Here is a 24,604-nt window from a genome sequence, read left to right on the forward strand (position 1 = left end):
TTAGCAGAGCTATATAGAAAAATATTATAAATTTCGGCCCTAACACTAGAGGACAAGCCAATTTCCGGACATTGGCTTCCGCATGTGAAGCCGAAATATTCGAAATCTAATTATTATTGGCGCAAAATCTTTCTTTTCTTCGCTTTCTAATTAAAAAGTTATACCCGTTATTCAATTTTTAATTTTCGCTTCTTTTGTAAATAGAGGCATGGTGGTCAAAAAAAATTATTTTCAACTTCGTAAAAGTACTTTTTTGTTGCATTATTAATAAAGGAAACAATTTTTTTCCTTTTTAAATTCTCTTTTCTCTATTCCCCCCTTTTTTTTCATTTTTTTCTTTCGTTTTCTCTATTTTTTTCCGTTTAAGGATTCTTTTTCCTTTCCTTTTCTCTATTTTGCTATCTTACTATTATAGAAGTTTATCTGTCATGTCTCTCATTTCACTTTTTTTTTGTAAATTACAAAAAAATTGTCAGGCTTCTGTTTTGCAACTAAATTTTAAGAGGTTTTGTATTTGAAAGTTATTTTTCGCTAAACCCTGATAATAGATAGTTAAACAGTTATTATACATTGGAAAACTAACAATCATTTTAAACAAAAGTCTGATAACAACAATTGTATTAATAGCAATGAATGACATGTACTAATAATGATAACGCGTCATTAATAATTAATCAAATAATAATTTTTCTTAATATAATATTTGGGTTTATTGAAAAAAAGTGTACATCAAATAATATACCAAGGCTATAGCCCCGTGAATTCCAATGTGGGGCGCAGGCACCGCCAGTGGCGCTTCGAAGGATTTGCAAAATTTAAATATCACGAGGGAAAATATCATATTTATATATATAAATTTTAAAAATTAATTTATATATGAAGTGTTATGCCCCCCCCCCCCCCAACATTTTGGCGTTCGGGAAAATTTCCGCCGAAGGTGAAAATTTCTGCAGAAATTTAGCAAAATAGGCAGAAATTTAGCAAAATTCTTGATTTCTGCAGAAATTTCGGTATAAATCAGGTAGCGATTCGGTAAACTTTACGAAGATCGCCCCAAATAAAACAAGCCTCGGGACGCCCTTGCCAGTGGGGCCTGCGCCCACATTGGGAATCACGGCTGTAGAGGTTTCAAGTTCCTATATATAAAACGTAGGACAGTGTATTTTTGCCAGAAGAAAGATCACGTTATTTCCCCCGGGGGTAATCATACAGAACCAATGGTCCTAGAAGATCGGTAATAGGCTCATTCAAACGCAAATTAGAAGTTCTAGTCGGGAGAAGCCAGGAGAGAGTTCATTCAGACAGAAATCAAAAGTTTAGTTCTCTTTTGCAGGATTTGTAAAATTTAAATATTACAAGGGGGCATCAGAATTTTTTTTTTTTTAATATCTAGGCGGGACATTGCACAGTCGGCTGGGAACCAGTACTATGACATCTAAGGTACTAAACATCCTCCTTTTTAGCAAAAAGGACTAATATAGTCCTAAAATCCGGCGGACATTCCACTTATTTTTATTAGGAGAATAGAAAGTAGCTCAACTGGAGTTTTAAAGAAAAATCTTCAGAAATCTACCAATGAAGCGAAAAATATCTAATCCCCCTATCTCCTTCACAGCGTATATACATGGGATTCAATAAAATGTTGCACATTAGCACTGAAAGATAAGACAAACGAGAAAGTAAAATTTCCTAAGACGAAGTGGTGATAAAAAACAATAAAAGCATGTTTAATTGAACCCTTTATTTAGGTCTAGCTAGCTTTAACTTAATAACGCTGGCTTACATCGGCATTTAAAAATAACATGGCTCATCAATACTGCCGAGAATTCGGCAAGATAAAACACGCGCAGAAATACAACCCAATTCAGGTTCAACACAATATACAAAAAGAATGGAATACATTTTCGCTGAAGACCTATTTGTTGCATAGCCGAAATATCCAATTAATATCCACCTACACGATACTGAAAAAAAAAAAATCATCACTGCATTATCTCAGTAAAACATAATTTTTCGTTTCTGAGCCAAAGACAAGAGATTATTCGTCACAAATTTCAATTGAATATTCAAAAAATTTGACATAGAAAAAAAAAATGAACAGACTAACTGTCAGTCATATACATATAAAGAAAAGCTTAAGCCGTTTTCCATTTCTGCATGTTCTCAGGAATCATTTAAATCATATTTTACAATATTAAGGGCGATGATGTGCTGCCAAATTTTTTAGTTGAAACAGAATACGGATTTTAAATTATTCGCAAAACTTTTATTTGCCATGTTTTCTGAAAGAAAAATTATTTAGATGGAACACACAGCCGTTTCTATTGAGACCTAACTTGAACCACCAACAGCTGGTCTTCTTCTTCTTCTATTTAACAGCGAGCGGGCTTTTCAGTAAAAGTATTTAGCCCTTTTCCTTTTGCTTCACTCTGTGGGCTACAGAGCTACTGGCTTGATTGCCTCATATTTATTAGATATATTCAGATATCTTTCAGCAGATCTTTCGACTCTAGGAGTTCAAATATAAGATGATAGATGTCGATTTCTATGCTCTGTGTGCAGGTATAGTTGGCTAGGCTCTTGGCTTAAACCGTACTAGGCTCTTGGCTTAAAACGGTGTAGCCGAAATATGTGGGATTTGTTGTTATTTCTGTGTTAACAGATTTTATTTTATTTTTGATTTTCCTATTACATTTTTTTTCACCTGTTTTCGATAATTTTTTGCTCAGCTCTACTCTTAACAGCATACTAACTCTTTGAAATATTTTTTTTTACGTTAAAAAGAAAATGAAATAAAATATAATAAATGATAAAATATGTTTTTATTACCTATCGACGACCAATGAAAAACACACTAATCATAACAAACATTGACTTACCCATTGAGCGTTGCTGCAACCTTATATTCAAGATACCTCCCCTCAAACGACAAACTTCCCTTTAACAAAAAACGTCTCTTCAAATCACATTTATCATTGAACTTGCCAAAAAATTCAGAATAGACAAGTAAATTTACAAATTTTGCACTTCAGAGATAAACTTTATAGTTTAGTTTAGAAGGGGAAGAAGGGAAACGAAATTTCCCTCCTTCCCCGTGGGAAAAACTGGAAGTTTTTTCTTCTAAAAATGGAAAGTTCTACTCCTGAGACTAGCTTTGGCTGGTAAAGTATTAATGGAAGAAATTCTTCTTCTTCTTCTAATTCACAGCAGGCGGGCTATTCAGTTAGTACTATTTAGCCCTTTTCTTTTTGCTTCACTCTGTGGGCTACAGAGCTACTGGCTTGGTTGTCTCTTATTAGAAATTTTTTGTTTTTACTCTTCTTCTTCTTCTATTTAACAGCAGGCGGGCTTTTCAGTAATACTATTTAGCCCTTTTCCTTTTGCTTCACTCTGTGGGCTACAGAGCTACTGGCTTGATTGCCTCAAAAGAAAATGTTTACTCAGAAAATGTACAAAATGGAAAACAGGTTAAGTGTACTCTTTCGTCGTCGGGTTTTTAGGCTTAGTCCTCTGGTAAGCGAATTTTCCCCAACAGTCAGGGGCGTCGTTTGGGGATGGCAAGGAGGGAGGCAGTTCCCCCCCCCCAAATAATGTGAAGGAAAAAGTTATTATACATCCCATGCCCTTTGACTATCCAGATATGGACTCCTCTTGCCCTCCCCCCAATAAAAATGACGGAGATTCGCCCCTGCCATTAGTTAAATGGGTAAGCGAATTATTTTGTAATTTAAAAAAATGGACTGACAGTATGGGCACGTATTCTCATGCGGGACCCTCTAAGCCTGTAACACAATATGAGCCTGATTAAACCTTACAATATTCTGTAAGCGAATTTTATTTTTTGCCTACCAATGAACTAAGGAGTCTAGCACCCTAAAGCCACACTGCAATAAACAAAAATTACCAAACAAAGAAAATAATTTCTTTTTTCTCTCCTTCCCACCTATACACATCCTTTATATGGTAATATTTTGTGTCACAAGTAAGCAAACTTAAATTCACTAATAGTCTTAGATTAAAAACAAAATCCCTGAACAGCTGTTTATACAAATTGGCTTAATCATCAAATCGGATAGAATTAACACTCGTGTCTATGGTTCCACCTCTATAGGAGCCTCGCTTTTTCTTGGTTTTCTCATGACGGAAACTTTTGCCCTTTGTGAAGCGTAAATCCTCGTTTGCTCGTTCTCCCCAACTGCCACGCGCGCCACGCTGCAAAAAATTTAAACAGAATAAGTCAAATTACCATTAACCAGCAATTACTCCCTGTGCCACATCCCCAACTCCTCAATAAAATACAGTTTCCTTGCGTTATTTCAATGACAATTTACACCGACTATTCCAGCAAAAATCCAAGAAGATTATTCTATCTCAGAAATTTCATCATATTTATTAATATAATTATTAACATAACTTTAATTATTAATATAAATAATAATTAATATTTTACTAGATCATACTTATTTAATGCCCACATACTTGAAAAAAATGAATTTGGAGAAAAACAGTGAAAAGGGACATATTACCCTGAATCAATGTTCATGTATTAAATAAATACATGTATAATAAATCATGTTTCACTTAGTATGTTAATTAATACACACAATAATGAACAAGAAAATTTTGCCTAATAAAAATAATCAGATTGAAAATAACACTGCATAAAATATTGGAAATAAATTTTGAATCATAGGGAACAAGGACTTAAATTCACAAATGAGGAGACAAAATAGGACCCCTCCCCCCAAAAAAAAGACTGATCATAATAACTCTTCACAAATACTGATTCTCCTATCTTAGAATAGATCAGTTTCAAGTAATTTCGGTCAAGTGAAAAAACTGAGGCTTTCCAACACAAGAAACATTACTAGGACGAAGTAGGAAGAGAGCCAGATAGATGGAAAGAGAAATAGAGAGAAAAACCCAGCTATGACTTGTTGGGAAAAGGCTAAATTGTAACGTTCAAATCGCATGCTATTCAATAGAAGTAGGAAAGAAAAGCGAAGCAACTTCCATATAAAAGCCTGATCAGTTAAGAATACAGAAAAAAATTCTGCTTTATTTAATCAAAAAACAACCAAATTCCCACTTTCTGATGCTCCAAGTTTCATCAAAACTTAACATCTCGATTTCCGGCACAGAACATGATAAGTTAAATGATTTCCCAGAAAAGATATCTGGGAAAATAGGTACCAGCTTTTATTTTTCTGTCATTTATTCGAATCTCTTAATCAAGCTCTACAAGAGCTATGGCAAAACCACCCAATCGATTATAGATAGATAGATAGATATCTATAATCTATAGATAGATTATAGATATAGAGTTGAGTATAGATATCCCACACAAAATAAAAAGTTTACAACGAACCTGATAAGTTGCTGGTTTTTAGAGGTTTTTGCTGGTAGAATCCCTACCCCTTCAAAACCCCTATACCTTCAAGGGGAAATGTCGTTCTTAAGCTCTTCTATACCTTACGTTTTTAGCATATTTTTTGTTAGGTTTCACTGTCTTTGGTAATTTATTGTTCACGGTGTAAACCACATGGTATGTGGTTTATATGGTAACAGACGCATATAGTTGGGTGAATTTCCATTTAACTAATTCAAATAATCAGATTTCATTTTCCCTGTCCTTCTTACTTTGAGGTTAGCATAAGTTGCTGGTTTCGAAACAAGATGCTGTTTTTACAGGTAAGTTTCATTATGGTTCCCCGGAGGAGTTTCCTTCAGTCTAATATAACATTAAATGTCAAGAAACAGAATATTACAGAGTAGAATATACTTTTTATGTAGCTCAATCAACAGTTTCTCTTTCAATTATTTTGACGCGGAGAATATTACAAGCTAACTTTTATATTCTACCCTTCGAAGTAGCATATATGGATGTACACAGAACAAAAAGTGAAAAAAGAACATACCTATTATTTATGTACACGATACAATTATTAGAAAATCCTAGGGGCTATTCTTCATCAAATTTCATTTTCTTATTTCCACCGCTGCCAGATACATCAATCGACATTCCACCTCGCCCTCCTCTAGGCGTTCCACGACCGCCTCTGGAAAATCCTCTATCACCACCGCGTGAAAATCCTCGACCTCCACCACGACCTCCCCGTTCAACACGCGCTTGAGTACAGTCTCTAGACATGTGGCCTTCCCCTTGACAGTTGAAACATTTCATTGGCCCACGCTCTTGACGTGCTTCAGGACAATCTCTAGACATGTGACCTTCTCCTTGACAGTTGAAACATTTCATGGGTCCACGCTCTTTACGTCCTTCAGGACAATCTCTCGACTGGTGGCCTTCTCCTTGACAGTTGTAGCATTTCATTGGTCCACGTGTTGGACATTCCATTGATCTATGACCTTCATCACCACAATTATAGCATGCAAATCCGCCACCACCACCATCACTTCTCCCTCCACGACCACCACGACCACCGCGTCCTCTATCTCCTCCACGACCTCTATCACCTCCTCGACCACGTGGTGTTCCTCTACCTCTACCACGAGGAGAAAAACCAAAATCTTCTGATTCCTAAAAAAAAGAGGACACATCAGTAACTTGTCAAAGTATCTTAAACAACAATTTTTATACATTCATAGATAAAGAGGGGAAATACTGGTTTTTGCTCAGTTGAACAAGCAGAGCCGAACTTGACACTCTCATATAAAAACAAAAATTTTCATTTTTGTTTAATTACTGATTGCCACGAAATTAACCGACTTGCCCGGTCAGATCAAAGACAGTGACTGATGCGTCCTCGTGGGGAAAATGAAGTATTCCAAGAGGATAATTACCTTCGAGTCAAAGGAATTGTCTTTCAGTCGTTGGTCTATCTCGATAGTTTCCTCCACTACTCTACGAAACGGAGTTTTCGGCTAGAAATATATCCGAATATGTTTACAACGAAAATCATAATTTAGTAAATAGGGTAAAATTTATGTTCAGATCTACAATAGAGGAAAATTGCAAAATTCCGTTGATGAAGTAACGGAAAAATGCTTGACTTTGTTTGCAATCGAAAGAAAGGATTTTAACTTAGCACGTACGTTAACTCTCCAGCTTGTACAATCATCTTCTTAGATAAAACTTTATTTTTGCTTCCTAGAAACCGCGGGGAAATAACCTTGTTATGGGTATTCTCTTAAAACAATTTTTTGATTTTTTTTTTACAGCCCAAATACACAAAAAAAACTTTCAAAAGCCGGTTCATGCATCCTTGGAGAGAAAAGGAAAAGACAAAATAGAGAGAGAACAGAATACTGCAAGTTAAAGATAACATAGCGTAGACAGATTTACTCAAACAGATGAAAATAAAATCCGCAGCATTTTTTTCCGGTTTGCAAAATATTTACGCAGACTCCCACCTTGGACCAGGAATACAAAAACAATCAGGATTTACAATATCACGGATCCACTAAAAGCGACAGAAGAACAGATGGTTAAATTCAATAATAATCTTCAAACTTAGTGGTGGCCCATATAACCCAGTAGTTTTCATCAGTAATGTGAATTTTCTTTTCTCCTTGTTAGGTTAAGTGTAAGTGTCTTGTTTTTCTTTCTTTTTCATTATTGTTTCCGTTGAAGCGTCTTTTCGTTTTTCATTTTCTTTTATTTTTGCTCCGTCTGAGTTTCTCGTCTAAACTTGACGGGTTCACAATAAATCCCTTCATTTATTCATAATCATATAACAGCCTCTAGATGATTTTTGGATACTACTTCTGCACCATAAATATAAGCCACTTTTTTCATATTCAATTTTGACGCAGATAGCCCAATGAGAAAACACATTTAAGTAAATAAAATCTCTAATTTAAGAAAGTGAACTCTTTGGTTTAATAGAATTACAGAATCTTCTTATTCATCAACTTCGACTGCGTCTGAACCTGTCCATATAATGGGGTGTTATTGTCAATATTCCAGCTCATTAACAACGATTCTCATATTTACCTTCTAATATATCCTCGAAATAAAAACCCCTAATTTGTCCTTACGCAATATTAGCTCTATTGTCAGAGCTAATAGGTAGCACTGTTGCCAGGTTAAGCTAAATTCAGCCCTTAGGCATGTACATTTAAATTTCGGCCAATAAAATCGCACAGCAGAAGTTAAGGCCATTGAAACAAAAAATTGGCAGTTTTTGGACTAACTTTCAAGAGCATCGGAATTCTTCTGTCCTGAAGCAAGTTTCAAGGAGAATTATTTCTCTCTTAAAATCATCCTGATTTAACTTTTTTTTCTCTAAAAATAAGGATGAATATCTGTCTGTAAAATCGTCTTGGGTCGGTCCAACAAAATTACCCTACATTTGTAAGAACTTCCATATTTCCACAGGAAAATAATAAAGAGAACTGTAATCTAATAAAATAACTACTCCATTATTTGTCTTCAAGTAATTACCGATGCTTAATGTGACCACCCTCCACCTGATCCCCCAGAAATACCCACTATTCATCTCCCTCTTCTCCTTGGGGTCAAGCTTGTGGTCCTCCGTGCTGTTATCGTACCTTTTTATTCTTACTTTATCAGGTTTACACTTTCTTCAGTACTTCTTTTGAGTGCCCTATTTTAAAGTATACCTGATCACAAGCCAGGTTATCACATCAAGAATTACATTTACTCGCATTACAAGCCAGGTTATCACATCAAGACTTTTACATTTACTCATATTACAAGCCAGGTTATCACATCAAGACACTTACATTTATTCTCATCACAAGCCAGGTTATCACAAGTCAAGCTATCACATCAAGACTTTTACATTTACTAACATCACAAGCCAGCTTATTACATCAAGACTTTTACATTTACTTTTGGTAAAAAAAAAAAATAAAAAACAAAAAAAAAGAGATGAAATGGAAGGAAAGTTTTCTTAAAATTGAAACCTGAAAAACATACATTGACCCACATCTGCTTATCAAAACATAACTGACGAGTCACATTATCATGCAACATGCGTCAACTCTGCACATTGGAGGAGGATAAATGTTTATTTTCCTAAGAAAATAATTCTAAGATTTACTAGAGCATGAAAAATACTAGAGTGATAACAACACAACCTCGTCAAAACTATAAATTTATTGCCCCCTCCCCCACCTATCTGCAAAGGTGAGAATGTACCGGTGTTTGGAATAGATTTATCATGTGTTATTCCTTCAAGTGTGTAACTTAATGGCAGACATGTTCAAATTTTTGATCAATTGTTGTTAAACTTTGGCAAAGGCACCAATTAGAACAAATCTATTTCAAAAAATGTACCCAACACCCCAAAAAACCAATTGCAGTTTCGCATTTCATAATGGAACCCGGAAAGACTAATAAAAATTAAGATAGGGGTTCAAAAATAAAACATCTAAACGGCATTAAACGTCTGAAGGATTAACATACCCGCGGGTTTATCCCTCTCAAATGCACTTTTTTTCTTTATTCATATTTTACAAATTATGACAACTAAAATTCGCCCGTCCTCAATTAAAATCTACAGTTCAGTTATATAATTTCAACATGGAGTACCTGAGTCCCATTCTACATATGCATCTAGCTTAACCTCATCCATTATCAACGGTTTATCTATTTATCCTCTAATAGTTTTATTTATATTATTACACATTTTTTAAGATTCTTCTTCAGTCAGTTCAAGTCTTTTCTTATTATTCCCCTTAAATTTCTTCACCATCCTCCTTCACAGGATACTTTATCCTTCGTATAGGATACGGAAGGATAGGATACGGAAGGATAGGTATCCTTCACAGGATACTACATTTAGGTACTTTATGGCCGATAGAGCAAAATTAATTTTCGTAGTTAAGTCACATTACTTCATCTTAAAATAATTATTTTTAACATTTTTTTTAATTATTTGTCTTTAGTAATAATTTCGAAGTAAACTTAAACAACTAGACAATCCTCAAAATAATAGACCAAGTGTCTAAAGACCCATTCACAACGATATTTTTACTAATACAAAGATTCAGCCTGTTCCAAAGCTCGGTACTAATTGACGCTAGTGATCAGATTTAACCATTCGCAATGGATAATGTCAACTAGTACTGTAATTACTCTATGTATTTGCCTTTGTCTCGTACTGTCTTGTTTCTCATGTCGCACAAATTGCCTTGAGCTCTGACGAGCCCTTCCATTTTTTTTTCTATCTGGATATGGTTCTGGTATTAGTCAGTCAGAAAATTCTAAGAAAAATTATGATTGGCTTGACATTAACTAAGTTTAATTCGATTAAACTTCAGTTTTAGACACTAGCTAAATCTCATTTGTGAACGAAATTGTACTAGTGGATTCCCTAAATTAGCGCTAGCTAAATCCTAATACCAGTAAAATCTTATTCTGAATGTAATCCCCCTCCCCCTCACAAGAATTCAAAATTTCCTTATGATGCCAGTTTTTACCATTGCCCAAAAATATTTAATGCGTACGCGCATAGAATAGGGGCTAATGCCAATCTCATTTGTGAAAGAATGTGTACTAGTGGATTCCCTAAATTAGCGCTAGCTAAATCCTTATACCAGTAAAATCTTATTCTGAATGTAATCCCCCTCCCCCTCACAAGAATTCAAAATTTCCTTATGATGCCAGTTTTTACCATTGCCCAAAAATATTTAATGCGTACGCGCATAGAATAGGGGCTAATGCCAATCTCATTTGTGAACGAATTTGGTCCTAGTTGATTCCCTAAATTAGCGCTAGCTAAATTCTAATACTAGTAAAATCTTATTCTGAATGTGGTCCCCCTCCCCCTCATGAGAATTCAAAGTTTCCTTATGATGCCCGTTTTTACCATTGCCCAAAAATATTTAATGCGTACGCACATAGAATAGGGGCTAATGCCAATAAATAATAATAGGGAGACAGAGCTACCCACTTTCTAATAGAACAAATCAATCACTTTTCAAAGCAAAATGACTTACCTTATTTGCAGAATTGTCCAAGTTTGGTCTTTTCTGCAAAGAAAGAAAAATTAATAGGACTTCAAGTTATGGAAAATTAGCGATAAAAATCATCTATAATTTCAGTAATTCCTATTGCCTTAAATAAGTTAACCAATAATCAATAAGTAATAAATAAGTAAACAATTAAGTAAATATTGTCATTCCTAAGTTAGCAGCAACAAGAACATGTACTACCGAACTAAATTCAAGAATCGTCAACAGCCTTGGCACATACAGCCTATTTTCGAATATAAGTTATGAATGTTACTTTTTTTTTAAAGATTCATCTATTTAAAAACAGCGTTCATAGTGTTAACAAGAGCCTCAACTAAATAACACTACCTCTTACAAAAAAAAAAAAAAAAAAAAAAAAAAAAAAAAAAAAAAAAAAAAAAAAAAAAGCATGATTAATGACACTTGTATAAAACGTAATAAGAGAACAGCTGAATTGATTCGTTGCGCATCTTATTGGCTCGAACTTGTTGGTGTGTCGAGCATCGGCTTTGGGGGCAATACGAGGAAGCAACAACGTGCTGTGCTTTTCACCAGCGCGGAGCGACTGTACAAATTCGCACATAAGATGGAATCTCCGTTCTCTCGGCGTTGGTATTTTCAACGTTGCAACTGCAGTTACATACGTGTCATATTTGGAGAACACCCTCGAGATCATCACTTAAGTAGTCAATTGTGTGCACCTGTGGTGCCCCAACTGGGCATGCGTATTCTAGTAAGGGACGTATATAGCAGGTATTCGCTAGTCGTAACTGATTCACTGGAAAATCTAGTCGTCGGAGTGTAGTCAGTGACCGCAAAGCGTAGTTACCTTTTTTCACAAAGTTAGGAACATGGTAGCTGAAAGAACAGTCAGTACTGAAAGTCACACCAAGAACAATTGCAGTTGAAGTGGTAAGGAACCAGGGTTCAGTACAAGCCACGTCCCTTTTAAGGAGATTATAGCGCATCACTTTTGTTTTAATGACGTTAATTATCCCTGCAACCGTCTTGCAATTCACCTTGGAACTGTGGTATTGTTTGGGATTGATCTACGAGAAATTTGAGCAAGGCGGACAGATCATCGACGTATTTAAAGCGTTATCAAAGTCACCGAGAATGTAATTGATCTCAGCCAAGAACAGTAAGGCAGCCAGCTTGGTACCTTGGGGAACACCACACGTTATTTCAGCCCATTCAGAGTTGATATCTCTGGCAAAACGCGTAAACACACACTGGTGACGGCTTCTGAAGAAATCGACTATCAACAACAGAGTATGTTTTCTAGTCCCCATTTGTTTCAGATTTTGTATAACAGTGATATGGCATATTAAATCAAACGCTTTACAGAGATCAGCGAGCAGAAGGTCTACTATGGTGATTCCCCTGCCTAGCCATTCAGTTATCATATGATAGAGACGTAAAAGGTAATGGTTAGGGCTGCTTCCTTTCAAACACCCATACTGGAAAGGGTATAGGGAAAGGTTGATTTGCGTCAGGAGTTCACAATATATAAAAGATTAGGTGACCTTGGCGAGATTCGGAGTTAACAAAATTGGACGGAGTTGTTCACATGATTTCGGGTACACCTTAGTTCGTCTATGAAAATTTGGGATTGGTACGGTATTCCCAGTGTTCTTTTATTCCTATATAAACGGGTTTTCCGAAGTTGATCCACCTCCCTTTAACCGTCCATAACCGTCTTTTAATCGTCCATGCATGTCTACACCTGACTATCCAGACTATTGACATTCATCTAGCAATTTAGTGACAGCAAGACTTGAGGATAAAACAGTAATATCGTTCGAAGACGAAAAGTAATGAAAAAAGAAATGAAATCATTATTATAAGACATGAAAAAATGAATACAAGAAATGTATGCTTAAAAGAATGTTTACTTTTTCAAAAATAAATATTCCGAAATTAATTGTCGATGACATCATTTTTATACAATTCTGAAAAGGGGTTATGCCAGCTTTACCTCTCACTCAGACCATCTGTTTTGGCTATACTCCAATTACCCCTTGTTCTGAACTTTTTCATCACAGTCCACCAAGTTTATTTTAATTCATATTTTAAAAAGCACATTACAATTTGATAGCCAACAGTACAGAAAACATTTTTTATACGAGTGTGCAAAAAAGTTTGCCAAATAGAAAGAAATTATAGTTGTTTTGTGAAAGGGGATTAAATACACACTTTTTCTTTTCACGGTCCCCTGGTACTTATACAATATAATATTATAACAGCATTCATTTTATTAATTATTAAAATAATATTTCCTTTTTGTCTAGTTAATGAAATTCGGCTCATTTTTACTCCATTCATCGATGATCGTAAAACAAATAAGCAGGATAGGATAATTTTGCTCGTAGGGAAATTTCACTCTCAGGAAAAGTGCTGGTGATTCGATTAAGCTAATTTCTAAATTTCCCATTACTTAGCAACAGAGGGTCGTGCAGAGTCCCACCTAGGCCATTCGAAAGGGCAGAAAATGATAAACGGCAAAAGATCTCCAAAAAATTTTGATTCCTTACGTAGTAAAACCATATTTGTCGCTCGGGTTGATTCACAATACATAAATAAATAAACATAAAATAAATATAAAAAAAATACACAAGTAATAATAAATAATAAATAGCTCCTCTTGAGATTTCGTCAATTAATACTATTCAGCACTATAACTATTTCCAATGAAGTAGCTAACCGCGTGTGATTTGTCCTTAGTTTATTGTTTAAATTGAGTGAAACTAACATTTTAATTTGCAATATATTTGCTACTATTGTTATATGACTTACGTTATATATCTTGATATTCATACAATACACATTGTGCTAATGTGTTAACTTTACTAATTTTGTATAATTTGTATGGACCTTTTTTATGTCTATTAAATTTTTTGTTTTATTAATTTTTAACATTTGCCTTGCTGTCTTGGTTGTTTCTGTTTTGTTCAAATAGACATAAGAAGCGAATTCAGCTCTTTTAGAACTTGTGATAGTCTTTTTAAAATAACGATTTAACACTTGCATTGGATGTTTGCTAATTTAACGCTTTAGGCTATTTATTGGAAAATGCGTTCGTCCATCAGGGATTTTTTTTTTTTAATTTGCACTAATGCTGGTTACAGACTAAAAACTTATCATCAGCTACATAGAATATATTGTGTAAATTATGTTCAGTGGGGTTTTTTTTCCGGGAAAGATGTTACTTTTTTCAATATACACAATCGCAGTTGTTTCAACCTTTCTTAGTAGTTAATATTGTGCTAATGTATCTCATGTGGTCATAATAAAATACATAATATAATTAAAATTATACAATTACAATGTAATAAAAAAAACAGTCTTAATTATTTTTTTTATACGTGATAGCAATTAAAGTAATGTTGACTTACCAAAACTGGCATTTCTTCTTCATCTTCATCAGCCTCAGCAGCTAGAAAAAAAAAAAAAAAAAACTTAAAATTTAAAATCCCTGAAGACTACAAAAAAAAAGTCAATACAATTTAAGCCACATCTAGGTGATGACTAAAGCAACATTTGTATAACAAAAAATTAGTAGTCACTGGAAGTTAACAAAAAATTAGTCACTGGAAGTTAACTATTTGGATGTGAAACCAAATAATCACGGCCCATGCGACTAGTAATTCAAAAACTGTTATTACACATTACAAAATTCACAGAGCAAAATACAAAGTAGTTTTGGGTTTTCCGATGGCTACTGCAATAGCCTTTAAATAACCTTTGAGATAAGAAAAATTGGTGTTTGATGTGAGAGAAGTCCAGAAGAGGAGATAAAACGTCTAATGGAAAATAGAAACTGCTAATTATCTTTTAGCTAATAGAAGCGTGTAGAACTACTTTTCGTCCGCCAGTATGCCAACCCTTGTACTGATAAAAACGGAAAATAAAAACTGATAACCCTTTTAATGATAAAAACAGCCTACAAGAATAATATTATGGGGAAACAAGCGTTTGAACGGTTTTCTCGTTAGTGAACTAACAGACAGGTCTTGAGTTGCATGAACACATACCAAAGAGTAGAAAGACTGTCAGTTTGCAGTCAATTCATTATCCAATAATACCGATACAAAGCACTTGTGATTTTTCCCTATTTTCATAATCTTTGCATTATTACAAAACGTCCGAACTCACGATCCGAACAAAACGTCCGAACTCACGGCGTGCCTTTCCAAAAGCTAACACAAGTTAGCTTTGTAACTATAAGAGTCATACTTACTCCCGCTGTTTACCCGTGCCATTTCATCAAACACTTGGAAAACTATAGGTTTCACCGTTCACCTGCTAGTCCAGGGGACTTGTTGCTCATGTGTAAATCCTATTACACGGTATTTTACCTTTAGACTACAAGCGGCCAAGTCTATTAGACTTAAGTTTCACTTGTTCACCGCCTGTGAGTCCAAGCAAATTCAGTCCTAGATTTTACATACAAGTCCAGTGGACATTGTACGTCACGCGTCAACCCAAAATCAATCGAATATTTCATCCCTTAATTCTATCATTATCAACCTTAGTTCTGCCTTAGGAATGACATATGAACGGATGATAGATAGAATTATCCATCAACAAATGAAATGACATCATTTTTATACTATCCTAAAAAGGGCTTATCCCAGATTTGCCTCTCAATCACTCGGACAATCAGTCTTGGCTTTTTCTACAATTAGCCATGTCTTGATGCCTGCGAAATACTTGATTTTTATTAAATTGATTTTTATTTAATTCAGAATTAAAATCAAGTAGTTGCGGGCATGCATCAAGTCATAGCTAATTGTAGAAAAGGCCAAGACAGATAGTCCAAGTGAGTGAGAAGCAAATCTGGAATAAGCCCTTTTTAGGATTGTATAAAAATGATGTCATTTCATTTGTTGATAGATAAGTCTATCTAACAGGTTAGGTTTCCAAGTGTTTAGTTAAATGGCATGGGTAAACGGCGGGAGTACGTATGACTCTCTTATTGGACAAATATTTGTGTGTTAGATTTTGGAAAGGCACGCCTGTCTCGAGTCTTAGGCAGGTTGACCAAGAAAGTGTAGATAGTCTTAGGCAGGTTGACCATGAGAACGTCCGAACTCATGTATACTCATGTTATAAAAATATGGACCCCTCATGGATAGCAACAGATATCGAGGATATACCACCATAAGAATATCGAGGTCCAAAGAATAGACTCCTTACGGATAAATATGAACCATTCTTAAGCAGTCGCTAACTTTTCTCTATAACCTTTACATTCCGCATATACAATTCATGTAGACCCCCCAAAATACATCCGAATTCATGCACCACCTTTTAAAAATGGACCCAACACGCATAACAACAGATATCGAGGACACGTCATAAAAATATTGAGATATATAAAATAAGGACCCCTCACAGATGACTAACAGCTATCGAGGATACGACGTAAATCTAAGTCCATAAAATATGGACCCCTTACGAATGACAACAGATTCCGAGGATACGAAATAAAAATATGGACCCCTCACGGATAAACATGGAACTACTCTTATGCAGTCCGCGAAAAATAGGGTTCTATTCTAACATATAAACTAACTACATATTACTGTACATATAACTGAAGTATCAAGTAAGGCCGTATCCAGGGGGGCTTTGAACCCCTCAAAATTTTTGTCCGATTAGTAAAAACGTAACAATATATATATAGACAAATTTTGATGGATTTTTTTTAGCGTTTTTGTACCCCCCCCCCCACCCGATCAAAAATACTGGATAAAGTCGTGGTACAAAGGACAGTGAAATTGAAATTTAACTGTTTCAATTGGTAAGGTGGCAACTTAAAACAACAAAATAAATCTTACATAAAAAAGAAAAGAAATTCTAGCATCCAATCAAAAAGATCTCTACATGCTGTTATTTGGTTTCCGATAGTAGCGGGTCCCAAATAAAAAAAAAGAAACGTGAATGAAAAATCAGAAAAAAAGCTAAAACCAAACAGCTTTTCTTCTATGTTCTGTTTGAACGAATTGTTGTCTTGGGGAATCAGCATGGAGTTGATATTCTAGTTTTTAAGAACGAATAGCGTTTTCGAATTATGCTAATTAATTTCCCTTTTTTTGGGGGGGGGGGGATTCAACGTGGCGACACTGACAAAATGTCATATCCAAAAAAACTTCGTACTTCTTGAAACAACCAAAAGAATAATCATAGAAATTCGCGGTTTTCAGGTATGGATAGACCTGAGATGGGTATAGGCGAGCAAAAATGGCAAGTTGATGATTGAAGACTTGCTGTATAAAATAAAAATTAAAAGCGGTTTTAAAAGGAGGTAAAACGGATTTTGTTTAAAAAGGAGGTAAAAAGAGGAGGTTTTGATAAAAGGAGGAAAAGAGTCAGCTCTATGCTTCCAATACCAAGAGCCTTTTCTAGGATCTAACAACTTCTTTGGATTAATATTTCAAAAAAAAAGAGGGATAGGGGCACAAAGAAGTTTGTTCCTGGGCTAGGGATCAGCTTTTGGCACAAACGTATCCAGGTTAAACATACATTTGTGCATTAATGCACAAATGTATGTTTGTGCACATGGTGTGCATGTGCACACCATGAATTTTCACTAACTATTATCCCAACTACTACGATTATTACATTTTTACGCAAACTAATTACGTTAAAGGAGCATTAGCTTATATACTTACTAAGTATACATGTACTCAAGCATTAATGTGACTTATTTTTGGAATAAGGTCAATAGAGCTATGTCAGGTAATATTTGAACTTAATTTGCTTCCGTTGTTCTAAATCTATTAACATAGATACCAGTATACTGTGATTAGCAGTTAGATTAATTGTAGATTAATGTCAATTAAAAACAATCATACTCACATAAATTCTGAAAATTTACTGAGGAATACGAGTGAATTGTAAATAATACAACGACTGTACAACTCATGGCAACATTTGGTCACCTCAGGTCAAAGCAGGAAAACAAAGGTGTGTAAGTTTCTTTGTTATATTTACCTTGAGGATGACAACTCCTTGCGGTAGACAAGGACTTTAAATTAATTTCAGGGAGGTGTGCAAGAATTGTAACGTCTTCAAAAGGAGAAATACCATCACTGTTATTCACTAATTTTTAAGGCATTCGTCAAAAAATTCAGAGCTCACAATAAAACTGCTACCATGCGACTGACGATAAACTGAACCACCAACGACATCTATCTTGACAACGTTTCAAAGAGATCTTGTTTAAAAAAGAAACTGAAGGTTTATTTAAACTGAGCCACCAACGACATCTATCTTGATAATGTTTCAGACATCTTGTTTTTAAAAATAGGCTGAATGTTTATTTAAACCGAATGTTTAAAACTGAACCGGTAACGACATCAATCTTGAGAATGTTTTAAAAGAAAGATTTTTACAAAGAAAGATCTTTGGCCTAAAAGACTGGTTGAGATTGTTAGCAAGATATAATTAATTTCACTCAATTTTGCGGTTAGAACAGTCTTATCAAAGGTGAGAGTCAACTGGCATTTCTAGCATGGGTCTTATATTAATACACTTGAATTCACTTGAAGAGTAATTCCCAACAAAAGAGTTGAGAAATCAACCAAAAAATGGTAGGGGGACAAAAAATTAACCCAGATACTTTACATTACAAGAAATGTATGTAAATTCAAAATGGCAACATTCAATGTTGCGAGGCAACATGAACGTTCCTATTTGTACTCTGTGTAAATGTCATTTCACAATGATGGCATTTGTACGGCCTTTCGCCAGTGTGAATCCTTCTGTGGACTTTCAAGTCTCTTGGCAAGAAAAACATTTTTGCACAAACTTCACAACTGTGTTTCTTTGGCCCATGGTAGACCATGTGTTCAGAAAGCCGTATTTTGCTTGAAAAGGTCTTACCACACTGCTTAAACTGGCAGCGGTGGGGTTTATATTTATCATGAACACTCAGTATATGCTGATTCAATAGGAATGGCTCACTCAACATTTTGTAGCAAATTGGACAAAAGCACGAGGCATTTTTTGAGTGTATTGTATTTACGTGTTTCTTTAATACATCACCTGACTTGTACTTTTTACTGCAAATTGGACAATAAACACTCGTGTCGTTTCTATTATAGCCTATTTCAGGCTTTTCAAAACCCTTTTCACTTGTATTAGAGCAAGTATTTTGGGTAGACGTAGATGGAGTCTCCCTTCTCTCTGAAAGAGACCAGTTTTGGTCATATGAATTGGTTACTTGCTTCTTTTGATGCTTTCGCTCTATATGTTTCTTTAGTGAAGAAATAGCTGTGAAAGTTTTGCTGCAGATCATACAAAATAGATTTGATTCATCGGAACTTGTATCAACTTGACTATTCACTTCCTCGGAAGTTTCCAGATCATTTCCACTAAAACACTGGTTAGTCAAAATGTCTCTCGAAGTTGGAGAAACTCCATGAGCTTGCAGAATCGAAGTCGACATTTTTGATTTTTGATGTTCTTGCTTAACATGCTTCTTCACTGATGATACAGCTACAAAGGTCTTTCTGCAGATTATACAAATTAGATTACATTCATCGAGTCTTACGTGAAGTTCCCCATTCGCTTTCCCAGATGCTTCCAGATTATTTCCAATATTACAATGTTTGGCTGATTTGCCAGGTATAACACGCCTTTCATTCAAGTTTCTTGAGGTTTTAGAAATTGCAGGAGTTCGCATTGACGTCAAGGTGTCGCTCCTCTCTGAAAGAGGGCAGTGTCCGTCATATCAAAAAAAAATTCAATACATCCACTCCTAAAAAGAATTAGTTCCCTATCTTGAATTTTCACTTATCAGTTGAAATCTTTTTTCCCTATTTTTAAGAAGCAGCAAATCGACCACAAAATTATATACACCCCCCCCCCCAAGAAAATACATAAGAATTAGCTTAAAAATTATATGACTCTTTTCTCATCTATTTACATAGTTTTACCATCTATTATATAATTTATCTATTTACAATAGTTTATGACTTTTATTTCAACAGTTGGGTGTTTACAGCAAAATTCAAGAATAATTATCACCATTAGACTACTAACTTGTTTCTACTACTAAGAACGCTAAGTTCTAACTTGGACAGTAACATCCCTAAAAGAGTTAATTCCCCATCTTGGACCTTCACTGTGAATTTAAAGCTACTTTTCAATTTTTAAGAAAAATAACACCGACACTAATTTTTTTCATCTCTCAAGAAACAACAATAGTATTATAACATTATAACCCCCCCCCCCCACCCTGTATTTACCTAATTGTCTTGGGGCCAAAGCTGAAATCGTCAAAAAACGACTTGAAAAATATATATTTTGGTACACCGAGTTATGACTCTTGGAAAAAAACAAATCCCAAAAATGATCATTCTATTTAGTTCGCGAACGGCCGAAGTGCGCTTCATAGTTTAATATGAGATCTGAATTAAGACCTGAGCTACAGTAAGAAATTTCAACCATAATTTATTCATCGATCAGTGGATTGCATCGAATCTGTTCTTGTTATTTTGTTGTCATGACAGCTAATTCTTAAGGCCGATGACTCCAGCAAGGGATGAGGCACTATGATGATGAGCAGGGTTTAGTCAGCTCCCAGAAAATCTGGAAACTGATTTACGACCTATACCATGAACTTATAGTATCAAGTATTGAACTAATTCGCCAGTGAGCTTAAAGATAGGTAGTGGTTGCCATAGTCGAAGGGCAAGAGCAGGGTTTCAAGGTCAGTCCCATGTAGTGACAGATCAAACTTAGGGTGATTCATCACAATATAGTCTTAAAAGTTCCTCTTACAAAGCCGACTTGCTGGCTTTAATTAATTGTGCTTTGGGACATTCTCGGGAATAAAAGTTGAAGCTTGTTATTATACTTGGGAGTTTTGCTAATCGTCCACGTGTCGGGAAACATCTAGAACCTTCAAGAATCACTGGAACCATCTACTACTGCTACTAACTCTGCAGTGCCAAGCCGCCTGAGGCCAACACAGCTACGCACACTCTTCCTCCATCCCTATCTGTCCAAAGACTCTCTGTTTACACCCTCCTAAGAAGTTCCCATTTCCTTACGACCTTCTCTTAATCTTGAGGTTAAAATCACACATAAAGAAACAGACATGCGAATAGCAGTCCTTATTGATTCTAGTTTCAGGAATGTAAGTTTTGTCCCTGTTCTGCCAACGACACTGATGTTCTATCGATATTTTAACATTCATTTACACTTTTAGCTATAGAAGAGAACAAAGGAAGGAGCTATTCCTCCAATTACCAGAGTGTTTCCCTGCACATAAGGTGGCCATAATTATTTATTGACAACATTGGACTACTGCACTGCCTTAGTGTAGTAGTGACAATGGTGACAGAACTTTCATTCCTGAAACTATAATCAACATGGACTGTTATTTGCATGTCTGTTTCTTCATGTGATTTGAGCTCAATATTAAGAGAAAATCGTAAGAAAGATTGGAGGTGGCTATTTCTCTTCCCCGTGACTTTATCGTCAGCATTGGACTGCTGTGCTTCCTGGCAGCGAAACAACAAGTTTTCAGGAAGAAGACATTCGTGAAAGTAGCTCTAAAATATGATCCTGTTCGTAACATGGGGGAATCAACGAGGTAAGTGAAGGCTGACATCGTCAATATACATTAACTATAAGAAGTGATGAATGTGGGGAGAAGTGACAATAGCAGCCAAAGTAAAAAATCCTAATGACTTGATCCGTAAAAAAAAAAAAAAAAAAAAAAACCTCCTCAGCCATTACCGGCACACAGGGCGTCAAATGAACGTTTCACTTGCTGCGTCTTTTTGACAAATAGCAAGCCTGTCACTTGAATAGGCAAGACTCGCTCCATGTGCCAAAATTGATGCAAGACTTCCTGTGTGCTGAAGACAGCTTTAAGCATCAAATTCCGAGATCTATATACCAACGGGGAAACATACCACAGGATGTAGAGTGTGAACCAGCAGCATTAGAACCCCAAATTTCGGATGGATATACAGTATAACTTTTGGAATTATTCCTTTGACAAATTCATTGTCAAAGTAGCCAATCTCAACAGGTTGTATTTCATTCCATTAATATATAAGGTATATGCCTAGAGAAGGACCTCTTGATAAGAAAACATTAAGAAAACAATCTCCTCTTATTTCTTTATCTCCACTTATTTCAGTTTTTTTTTCACTTTATTTTTTCACAATAAAGCTTGTTTAATTTTATGCGGTATTGTCAACCCAAGATTCTAACAATTTTTCTAAAACAAAACGCTATAAATACTTTTTTTCACAGAATATTTTTCAGTCAATAGGCTTTTTTCATGAATTTCGTGTCAACGCCACTGCAATTACTTTATCTTCCTCTACAAACAAATTTTGTAAAGGATGCTCTGTTTCAGAGATGATTCAAAACTGAAGAAAAGCTATTGAAAAAAATGATAATTGTATTAGAAAAAAAATGAAAAAACAACAATTAGCATATTAGCTGCATATAAAATAAGATTAAATATAATTATTCTGCATATTATTTCCTTAATATGTTTTTTTCCTTAATATGTTTCCTTATCTATAAGTCTTTCATATACCCAAAATGTAAAAGCACTTGTATGGAAGATCCCCTGTGCCAGAGTCACTGTATATAAATAATATAACAGTAAGATCACGACTCAGTGATTTTTGACTACTACATCCTCGGCGCGTACAAACAGCTCCTCCCATTTAATCTGCCATCAGCGGTACACTGTATATTACCCTGGAACACGTATTTTCGCAGAAACTTTCTCAAAATACCTTTGAAACCAACTCGAGACTTCAAAACCTACTTGTAATTCCTAAAAACATCTAATAATAACATTGAACTACTAATTACCGATTTTTATATATGTATTGGAATAAATTTATTTAAAATTAAGATTCTTTAAAACTTAGTGTTACAAAGATGAAGCCAAGTTTCGCGTTCAAGAGAAATCTGACTTGTCTACCAGTAAAAAATCTAATGTCGCTTATGTTTACACTTGTTTAAATGTTCTCCGGAGCACTTGCATCTCGGTCCGGGTTTGTATATTGGTTGAGAAAGGGAATGATCATACTGCATTATATTTATATACAGTGGCCAGAGTCCACAATTGTGACTCTCTTTGCACGTGTTCCGGGTCATGCAATCTTTCTGATAGTGACGAGTTTGAAGAGATACTGAACTAAACGAAGTTGCTAAGCATATTTGAACTACAGTGCCCAAAATCGTGCTAAATAAGTTACCTTTTTCATTCTTTGCCACACAGTTAATTTTTTAATAATACTAGCATGCAATGACAGGGCATAATAAATTAAGCAATTAATTTATTAATTACTTTTGATTTGGAAATTAGTCAGCGGTGGGACTTTGCAAGCTTAGACAGAGACGAGGCAGCTCCTGATATATATATATATATATATATATATATATATATATATATATATATATATATATATATACACAATAAAACTCGTTTTGTAAATAGACTGAAAAGTAGACAATAACTTTTTCTGTCTAGAATCTATGAATAAAAGTGAAAAATACGGGTGCAAAACTGATTGGGCTTTCCATAGCCTGGATATCCAATTTATGGAGGTTATAAATACATAAACAAAAAAAGTCGATTAGCCGAGGAAAACGAGTGCATAGAATATATTTCGATCTTATCAAAAATTCGAGCCTATGTTACCATTGCTTTATAATATATGTAACCATAAGTCTTTTTTAATAATATTTTTTTATGCATTGCTGCGCCCAATTTATGCATTGAAAACGAGTGCATAGAATATATTTCGATCTTATCAAAAATTCGAGCCTATGTTACCATTGCTTTATAATATATGTTACCATAAGTCTTTTTTAATAATGTTTTTTTATGTATTGCTGCGCCCAATCCTTTTTTTCGCTTTTTTTCAGCTGGCTCACAATATTCATCTTTTCTTGTTTTAATTTTCTTTTTTCCAACGCACAATCACTCATTTATGTTGTTTAATTTATGCAAAAGGGGTATACAAGTGGAGGAATTTTGATTCTGTAATATTGCATTTTCTTTGAAACTTCGAAGCGATTTAACTTGCAGAATTGCTTGAAAAATGGCTCACAAATTTAACACATCCATGTGATAAAAATATAAGAGGGTGAGTTGAGGAAGACGATTTAATAAAAAGAAGAAAATATAGTAATAAAAATAATGACTAAAGAATAAATTATAATACAATTAAAATTCAACATCCCCAAAAAGCAAAAGTATGAACATGCCTAAGGGTTTTAGCTTTTAAAGTGCCAATGACATCAAATAAAAACATTTATTAGCCCTTAGGCCGACCTTAAGCAAATTCATAATATAGCATAAATATTCAACAGTAGCAAAAATTTGGTTCAGAAACAGGACACGTCACAGCACACGGAAAGGGAAGTTTCCCTTTGCGTAATAGTGGTACCTTCAGTTGCTACCACAGCATAAATATTAACGAAGGCGGAGTTATGAAGAAAGGTGTGCGACTTATATGTGTCCCAAAAATTTTCAATGGAGCATAGGAATTTTCGCCACTGTTTAATATTTATGCTATGATTCATACCAAAGCCACGAATTTCTAAGATTTTTCATTTGGTTGCTTCAAAATCACCAAGTCTTTAGGGCCGGCCTAAATTTTTGTCA

The 24,604-nt window shown here is 34.9% G+C and overlaps 2 protein-coding genes across 2 annotated transcripts in view; both read right to left on the bottom strand.

Moving 5' to 3' along the window:
- Positions 1–4,094: 4,094 nt before the first annotated feature.
- Positions 4,095–24,604, bottom strand: part of LOC148952748 (uncharacterized) — a 44,466-nt gene continuing 23,956 nt past the window's right edge. The window contains exons 8-11 of the mRNA XM_089087768.1: positions 14,340–14,380; positions 10,930–10,962; positions 5,919–6,541; positions 4,095–4,212 (exon numbers count right to left, since the gene is read on the bottom strand). Coding sequence (XP_088943894.1) covers positions 5,963–6,541; positions 10,930–10,962; positions 14,340–14,380 — 653 coding nt within the window. The 3' untranslated portion in view covers positions 4,095–4,212; positions 5,919–5,962. The remainder of the gene's footprint in view (positions 4,213–5,918; positions 6,542–10,929; positions 10,963–14,339; positions 14,381–24,604) is intronic.
- Positions 17,892–19,657, bottom strand: LOC148952749 (uncharacterized). Its single transcript, XM_089087397.1, has one exon. The coding sequence runs from the start codon at positions 19,634–19,636 to the stop codon at positions 18,614–18,616; it is 1,023 nt and encodes a 340-aa protein (XP_088943523.1). The 5' UTR covers positions 19,637–19,657; the 3' UTR covers positions 17,892–18,613.

This window comes from Artemia sp. Qi Xiang Cuo, chromosome 4, assembly GCF_049724085.1.
Source record: "Artemia sp. Qi Xiang Cuo chromosome 4, ASM4972408v1, whole genome shotgun sequence".
Classification (NCBI taxonomy): Eukaryota; Metazoa; Arthropoda; class Branchiopoda; order Anostraca; family Artemiidae; genus Artemia; species Artemia sp. Qi Xiang Cuo.